General features: G+C 43.8%; 1 protein-coding gene across 1 annotated transcript; it reads right to left on the bottom strand.

Moving 5' to 3' along the window:
* Positions 1-2,154: 2,154 nt before the first annotated feature.
* LOC120047144 (spindle assembly checkpoint kinase-like) lies at positions 2,155-3,138 on the bottom strand. The gene is made up of 4 exons (XM_038992679.1): positions 2,993-3,138; positions 2,668-2,806; positions 2,352-2,459; positions 2,155-2,178 (listed from the first exon to the last, which is right to left on the bottom strand). Exons 1-4 carry the CDS (start codon positions 3,136-3,138, stop codon positions 2,155-2,157), a joined length of 417 nt encoding a protein of 138 aa, XP_038848607.1.
* Between the last annotated feature and the right edge of the window lie 5,729 nt (positions 3,139-8,867).

Below are 8,867 nucleotides of genomic sequence, written 5' to 3'. Positions count from 1 at the left end.
CCCAGAGACTAAAGTACAAAGGTAATTTATAGCCAAGATACACCCCTTTCAACCTACATGACGAACAACAGATATATAGAATGGGTCACAAGGTTAAGATTTGTATGAAAGATACCTATAATACATAGCAGACAGTATCTGCTGTGTCAACGGTTCATTGTATAGAGAGTCTGGCCCTCCGACTCCAAACTGGAACCATCTCTCCCTGGTACGGTATAGAACAGAAACATTAACTCATGCTCTTTAGGTTTATCACCCAAAAGACATGGTAAATCTCCTGTCAGTGTTATCTCCCAGAGGCCCATCCTCAGTAGAATACACACACAATAGTTAACAATACTCTATTCTGTTGCATAAAACAACCATTTGATGCAATAAAAGTATTATAATAATCTTGCAATTTTTCCACCATATTGTAAAGAGGATATAACACAGCATATATTTGTGAAAAATGACTTTAATTCTTAATTGTAAGCTAAATGTAAGATCTTGTCTTTAGTAAAAAAACATTTTTGTATCTTCTATGTTCACAGTCAAATGAATGATATCAAGCTAAAGATAAAACTGATTTGCAAGAGGGATGAGATTTAAGAAACATTCACAGATAGTTATTTGACTCCAGTTGCCTCTGCAAACTGGCACCTAACCAGATGTGCAACATTGTAGCAATACTGTAAAGTGATATAGTCCTTCAACATCATTCATGAATCCTTACTCGACCTTAGGTTTCCTTCTTAATAGTGCAATACAACTTTTATTGTTGTTGCTCTGGAGAAGCAGAGTCAAATCAACTCCCTACTATTTCACAAACTGTCAATAACCTACTTACGACTTCTTGTTAAACTTCACATCTTCAAACTTGACTATCCTACCTCCTTCAGTCTCTACCTCCTTTTGCTCCCAAGTCTCCACTTTCCCATTCATTTGCGCATAGCGGCGGATTCACACCCCGCCCGTTGTGGGGAGTGGGCATGGGAGACCCCTCGACGCCTCTTTGTAGAGAAGCTGTTTCATGACATTTTGACTGGGTTGAGCTATTCCTGATGGATCCAGAGTATTACCATGGTCTACCTTTTGGAAGGGGAGTTGGTGAGTTCTTGACCTCAGGCTTTGGCAAGGCTGTTCGCTCCCATCTTGATGGGGAAAGTGATCGCTGTGTGGGTTGTGGTTGCAGTGTTGTCTTCACCTCAAACTTCAACTCAGTCTTTGGCAAGGCTGCACGCTCCCATCTCGATGGAGAAGGCGCTCGCACAGGAGCTCGCACTAGTGTCTTGACCTCAGGCTTTGGAGAAGCTGTATGCTCCCATCTCGATGGAGAAGGCGCTCGCACAGGAGCTCGCACTAGCGTCTTGACCTCAGGCTTTGGAGAAGCTGTATGCTCCCATCTCGATGGAGAAGGCGCTCGCACAGGAGCTCGCACTAGCGTCTTGACCTCAGGCTTTGGAGAAGCTGTACGCTCCCATCTCGATGGAGAAGGCGCTCGCACAGGAGCTCGCACTAGCGTCTTGACCTCAGGCTTTGGAGAAGCTGTACGCTCCCATCTCGATGGAGAAGGCGCTCGCACAGGAGCTCGCACTAGCGTCTTGATCTCAGGCTTTGGAGAAGCTGTACGCTCCCATCTCGATGGAGAAGTTGCTCTCACAGGAGGCCCCACTAGCATCTTGGCCTCAGGCCTTGGTAAAGCATTGCGCTCAAATCTCGATGGAGATGGTGAACGCTGTACAGGAGCTTGAGGACGTGGCAAGGTGTCTTTTACCTGAGTGTGAGGAAAGGGTGTCAGAAGATGTCCTCTTTTTTTCCCTCCGGTGTTGCCGCCACCGCAATCTACCCCTGCCCTTTGTATCTCCGGCATGATTCCGGCCATGGTGGCCCGCACTGTGGGGTCTCTCTGCACCATCCTACAGACAGCGTTACAGTACTGCTGGCCTTGGAGACTGAGGGTCTCCTGGATCTTAGTTGGACAGACGCTGGGGGTGTACAGCCTGACTCTGGCATAAAGTTCGGTAATGATTTTACCCATAGCCCACACGTCCGAGCGCTGATCTCTCTGGCCCCTCCTCTGCAGAACCTCAGGTGGAGAGTAGGCCTCATTGCCCATATCCATGGCAGAATTTAGGCCATTGCGGAAGAATTTGGCCAGTCCCATATCAATGATCACAGCTCTGTGAGTGTCATGCTCTACTTGGAAGAGATCATTTGAGAGGGGTGGAGAAATATAGTTTTATATCAAGTCTATTTATTTACAGTGATAATGTGATAGTGATAAACAACAGATGGACAACTGCTTCTAAAGTCTTGCATCATTAATGACGAACATCAGAACAACAAAAACAACTTATTGCCTTTCTCACCATGATGTTCTCGGGCTTGAGGTCCTGATGGACGATATCTTTGCTGTGTAGGTGAAGCAGTCCTTCACACATGCCTGTGATGATGGTGGCCTTTATCGATGGAGTCAACTGTGGGGGAATAAAGGCTTTGATTATCAACCGATGAGCTAACTTGCACATAGAAATGTTTTAATAAAGTTGGGAAGGCCCCCTGAAAATCCTGTAGGCATAGATACTTGTTAAATCAGATATTTCAGACAAACATTTTTCTATGTGAACTTTTGTCAACACTGTCACATGCATGTTTGGTGGCAGCAGTGGGATCCCATAGACAGACCTGTATTTTAGATTTTTGTGATTTGAAGATGGTTGTCTCCAGTTCCTCTCCAAAGATGAACTCCATGGGGATGATCCACTTAGAGTCCTTGAGTGTTGGATTACCCAGAAGCTTCACTATGTTAGGATGAATCGCTTTACTGGAGTCCCAGGTCACAGAGGGAGTGTGAAAGAAAATGGAGAGAAAGGGTTATGAGGGGCATTAGACTACAGCAAAACCAAGCACTTCTGTAATGACCTTTTCATCAGCACCCTCATCAACACCATCTCTGATATCATCACCACTTAGCAACATACCGTTATAGCACATTGTCTGTCATACTCACTTGTATACTTGACACTCTCTCTCCAGGTCTCTCCTATTGATTAAGTGTTGTGGCACCTTCTTGATTGCAGCCCAGGTGTCATTGTACTTCTCCCTGTATACCTTCCCAAAGCTGCCAGCAGCAAGAGTGTTGGTGGAATACGCCATCTAGGGGCTTTGGTGAGGAGTGGGCAGTGGGGTCAAGATCCAATAGAAATGTTAAACATTGTGACCAAAAACAACAAAAGCATTCACCTCTGCATAACATTTGTTGTATTACTATTGTTAGGGTAAGTAGCGGTAAGTACACCCTACATAGTCACTTCTCTCAAAGTTACAAAGACAAAGAGAGAATTCCAAACAGAAAATGATAATGAAGAGGGTGAGAAGGGTGTGTATGTTGACTATAAACTAAAGCAAACAGTGCTGAAACTGTAGAACAGAGGAATTCTACGCACAGTTTATCATATATACTATATTAGTAACTTACTATATTATAGTAAGGTAGAAATTCTGTTGAAAATCTAACCTGGTATTCTATTCCATTCAAAACCAACCAACTCTGAGGCATTCTTAAATCCCTGTTAGCACAGTAACCTATTTATGCCAGCACAGTCAAATGTTGTCAAACTCTACACAGGAACAAAAAAGTCACATATTGTGTTATGTGTCATTGGCATAGTATCAATACAGTGCCTTTGGAAAGTATTCAGACCAGTTGACTTTTTCCACATTTTGTTACATTACAGCCTTATTCTAAATTTGATTAAATCAATACATATCCTCAGCAATCTACACACAATACCCCATAATGACAAAGTGAAAACAGGTTTGGAGAAATCTTTGCAAATGTAGAAAACATAAATACCTTATTTACATAAGTATTCAGACCCTTTGCTAAGAGACTCGAAATTGAGCTCAGGTGCATCTTGTTTCCATTGATCATCCTTGAGATGTTTCTACAACTTGATTGGAATCCACCTGTGGTAAATTCAATTGATTGGACATGATTTGGAAAGGCACACACTTGGCTATATAAGTTGGCATTGCATGTCAGAGCAAAAACCAAGCCATGAGGTCAAAGGAATTGTCCGTAGAACTCTGAGACAGGCATGTTTCGAGGCACAGATCTGTGGAAGGGTACCAAAACAATTCTAAAGCATTGAAGGTCCCCAAGAACACAGTGGCCTCCATCATTCTTAAATGGAAGACGTTTGGAACCACCAAGTCTCTTCTTAGAGCTCACCGCCCGGCCAAACTGAGCAACCGGGGGAGAATGGCCTTGGTCAGAGAGGTGACCAAGAACCTGAAGGTCACTCTGACAGAGCTCTAGAGTTCCTCTGTGGAGATGGGAAAACCTTCCAGAAGGACAACCATCTCTTCAGCACTCCACCAAACAGGCTTTTATGGTAGAGTGGCCAGACGGAAGCCACTCCTCAGAAAAAGGCACTTGACAGCCCGCATGGAGTTTGCCAAAAGGCAACCTAAAGACTCTCAGACCCAGAGAAAGAAGATTCTCTGGTCTGATGAAACCAAGATTGAACACTTTTCGCCTGAATGCCAAGCGAGGAAACCTGGCACCATCCCTACAGTGAAGCATGATTGTGGCAGCATGCTGTGGGGATGTTATTCAACGGCAGGGACTGGGAGACTAGTCAGGATCGAGGGAAAGATGAATGAAGCAAAGTAAAGAGAGATCTTTGATGAAAACCTACTCCAGAGCACTCAGGACCTCAGACTGGGGTGACGGTTCACTTTCCAACAGGACAATGACCCTAAGCACACAGCCAAGACAACGCAAGAGTGGCTTTGGGACAAGTCTCTGAATGTCCTTGAGTGGTCCAGCCAGATCCCGGACTTGAACCTGATCGAACATCTCTGGAGAGACCTAAAAATAGCTGTGCAGCAACGCTCTGCGTCAGGATCTGCAGAGAAGAATGGTAGAAACTCTCCAAATACAGGTGTGCCAAGCTTGTAGCGTCATACCCAAGAATACTCAAGGCTGTAATCGCTGCCAAACGTGCTTCAACAAAGTACTGAGTAAAGGGTCTGAATACTTACACTACCGTTCAAAAGGTTGGGGTCACTTAGAAATGTCCTTGTTTTTGAAAGCAGCAGATTTGTTTGTCCATTAAAATAACATTAAATTGACCAGAAATACAGTGTAGACATGGTTAATGTTGTAAATGACTATTGCAGCTGGAAACAGCTGATTTTCTATGGAATATCTACATATGCGTGCAGAGGCCCATGATCAGCAACCATCACTCCTGTGTTCCAATGGCACCTTGTGTTAGCTAATCCAAGTTTATAATTTTAAAAGGCTAATTGATCATTAGAAAACCCTTTTGCAATTATGTTAGCATAGCTGAAAACTGTTGTCCTGATTTAAAGAAGCAATACAACTGGCCTTCTTTAGACTAGTTGAGTATCTGGAGCATCAGCATTTGTGGGTTCGATTACAGGCTCAAAATGTCCAGAAACAAATAACTTTCTTCTGAAACTCGTCAGTCTATTCTTGTTCTGAAAAAGGAAGGCTATTCCATGCGAGAAATTGCCAAGAAACTGAAGATCTCGTACAACGCTGTGTACTATTCCTGTCACAGAACAGCGCAAACTGGCTCTAACCAGAATAGAAAGAGGAGTGGGAGGCCCCGGTGCACAACTGAGCAAGAGGACAAGTACATTAGAGTGTCTATTTTGAGAAACAGACTCTTCACAAGTCCTCAACTGGCAGCTTCATTAAATAGTACCCGCAAAACATCAGTCTTAATGTCAACAGTGAAGAGGCGACTCCGGGATGCTGGCCTTCTAGGCAGAGTTCCTCTGTCCAGCGTCTGTGTTCTTTTGCCCAGTCTTAATCTTTTATTTTTATTGGCCAGTCTGAGATATGGCTTTTTCTTTGCAACTCTGCCTATTAGACACAGAGACACAGCAAGAAAAAGCAAGAGTAGGAATTCGAAATGTAAAAGTCCAAGATAATGTATAAGAGCAAAGCTGTCTGAGGGACAGACCAGAGGTAGATTCATTATATACACAAAAACATGTGGACACCCATTCAAATGAGTGGATTTGGCTATTTCAGCCACACCCGTTGCTGACAGGTATATAAAATCGAGCAGACAGCCACACAATCTCCATAGACAAAGATTGACAGTAGAATGGCCTTACTGAAGAGCTCAGTGACATTCAATGTGGCACCGTCATAGTCAGTTCGTCAAATTTCTGCCCTGCTAGAGTTGTCCCGGTCAACTTTAAGTGCTGATATTGTGAAGTGGAAACGGAGCAAAAACTGCTCCGCTGCAAAGTGGTAGGTCATACAAGCTCACAGAACGGGACCGGCGAGTGCTGAAGTGCGTAGCGTGTAAAAAAAAAAAGTCTGTCTTTGGTTGCAACACTCACTACAGAGTTCCAAACTTCATCTCAAAGCAACGTCAGCACAATAGCTATTTGTAGGGAGCTTCATGAATTGGGTTTCCATGGCCAAGCAGCCACACACGTCTAAGATCATCATGTGCAATGCCAAGCACCAGCCGGAGTGGTGTAAAGCTCCCGCCATTGGACTCCGGAGCAGTGGAAACGCGTTCTCTGGAGTGATGATTCACTCTTCACCATCTGGCAGTCCGACGGACAAATCTGGGTATGGTAGATGCCAGAATAACGCTACCTGTCCGAATGCAGTGACAAATGTAATGTTTGATCAAATCAAATCAAATTGTATTTGTCACGTGCCGAATACAACAGGTGTAGACCTAACAGTGAAATGCTTACTTACGAGCCCCTAACCGTCAGTGCAGTTTCAAAAAATACGGATAAGAGAATAAGAGATAAAAGTAACAAGTAATTAAAGAGGAGCAGTAAAAAATAACAATATATACAGGGTCAATGTGCGGGGGCACCGGTTAGTTGAGGTAGTATGTACATGTAGGTAGAGTTAATTAAAGTGACTATGCATAGATGACAACAGAGAGTGGCAGTCGTGTGGAGAGGGGAGGGCAATGTGAATAGTCTAGGTAGCCATTTGACTAGGTGTTCAGGAGTCTTATGGCTTGGGGGTAGAAGCTGTTTAGAAGCCTCTTGGACCTAGACTTGGCACTCCGGTACCGCTTGCCGTGTGGTAGCTGAGAGAACAGTCTATGACTAGGGTGGCTGGAGTCTTTGACAATTTTTTGGGCCATCCTCTGACACCGCCTGGTATAGAGGTCCTGGATGGCCCCAGTGATGTACTGGGCCGTTCGCACTACACTCTGTAGTGCCTTGCGGTCGGAGGCCGAGCAGTTGCCATACCAGGCAGTGATGCAACCAGTCAGGATGCTCTCGATGGTGCAGCTGTAGAACCTTTTGAGGATCTGAGGACCCATGCCAAATCTTTTCAGTCTCCTGAGGGGGAATAGGTTTTGTCGTGCCCGCTTCACGACTGTCATGGTGTGCTTGGACCATGTTAGTTTGTTGGTGATGTGGACACCAAGGAACTTGAAGCTCTCAACCTGCTCCACTGCAGCCCCATCAATGAAAATGGGCGTGCTCGGCCCTCTTTGTCCTGTAGTCCACAATTATCTCCTTTGTCTTGATCACGTTGAGGGAGAGGTTGTTGTCCTGGCATGACACGGCCAAGTCTCTGACCTCCTCCCTATTGGCTGTCTCGTTGTTGTCGGTGATCAGGCCTACTTTATCAAATGTAATGATGGTGTTGGAGTCGTGCCTGGCCATGCAGTCATGAGTGAACAGGGAGTACATGAGGGAGCTGAGCACGCATCCCTGAGGTGCCCCTGTTTATTTTTATTTTTTTATACTTTGTTTTTATTGTAGGAACACAAAGAAAGTACAAATAAAGTAAAATAAAAGAACAAAAATGATCTGGCAGTTACAGTGCACTTCATACCTTCATCATCATATCATCATATTAGTTACATTAGCATCTTTGAATTAGACCTTTTCCAAGTATGAAACCCATTTCTCCCAGTATTCCTGACCTCTCTCCTGTTGAGTTCTTAAAGCAAAGGTCATACGCTCCATGTGGTGTATTTCTTCTACAATGTCTATCCATTGTGTCACTGTGGGAGGGTCTTTTTGTAGCCATTTCCTAGTGATAGCCTTTTTACTGGCTGCCAGTAGGACCTTCAAGAGGTACATTTCTCTATTGTGTAAGTTATCTGGTATTTCACCCAAGTACAAAGAAATGAATGTTTGTTCTATGTCAAATCCCATTATTTTTCCAATGTTAGATCTTATTTCTCCCCAGTAAGTTTAGTTTGCGGGGCAGGACCAAAAGATATGAGAGTGGTCCGCCCTCAATAGACCGCATTCTCTCCAACAAGGGTGTGGTGAGCCAGTCTGTTTTGATTTCAGTTTAGGTGTTATGAAGAAACGTATAACATTCTTCCAACAGAATTCTCTCCATGACCTTGAGTTGGTGGAGCTTTGTTGAGTCTCTAATATGTTCAACCATGTTTCATCAGTTATTTCAATGTTAAGTTCCTCCTCCCATTTCTTTTTAATATAGTTTGTAGAATGTTTCTTTGAGGATTGAATAGCCAAGTAGAGATTTGAAATCGTTTTTTTGTTACTCCCCAAGTTGTATGCGTTAGTGAATACTTGGATTAATTTTGGAGGTGCTCGAGGGTCAGTCACTTTTATCTCCCTTATTAAGAAATAGTGTCGGACTTGTAGGTATCTGTAAAAATCTTGTTTATCCAAGCCATGTTTTTACTTAAGTCCTGGAAGTTATCTAGGTTCCCATTCCTTATAATTGTACTGAATGATGTGATGCCTTTCTGCGTCCATTGTTTAAATCTGCTGTCCTGAGTTGCAGGGATGAAGCTGGGGTCGTATGCGGGCCAACTCAGCAGTTTGAGCTCTCTGTCTAAATTATTTTGCTTAACTACCCTAAACCATGT

The sequence above is a fragment of the Salvelinus namaycush genome, chromosome 5 (assembly GCF_016432855.1).
Source record: "Salvelinus namaycush isolate Seneca chromosome 5, SaNama_1.0, whole genome shotgun sequence".
Classification (NCBI taxonomy): domain Eukaryota; kingdom Metazoa; phylum Chordata; class Actinopteri; order Salmoniformes; family Salmonidae; genus Salvelinus; species Salvelinus namaycush.
The sequence above is the reverse complement of the archived record's forward strand: the minus strand, read 5'-3'. Positions and strand labels throughout refer to the sequence as shown.

Coding starts and splice junctions, on each gene's coding strand:
- LOC120047144 (XM_038992679.1), bottom strand. CDS start 3,138: ATGGCGTATTCCACCAACACTCTTGCTGCTGGCAGCTTTGGGAAGGTA. Junction 2,807..2,992: donor AGAGAGTGTCAAGTATACAA/GTGAGTATGACA, acceptor CTGGGACTCCAG/TAAAGCGATTCATCCTAACA. Junction 2,179..2,351: donor TCAAGCCCGAGAACATCATG/GTGAGAAAGGCA, acceptor TCTTCCAAGTAG/AGCATGACACTCACAGAGCT.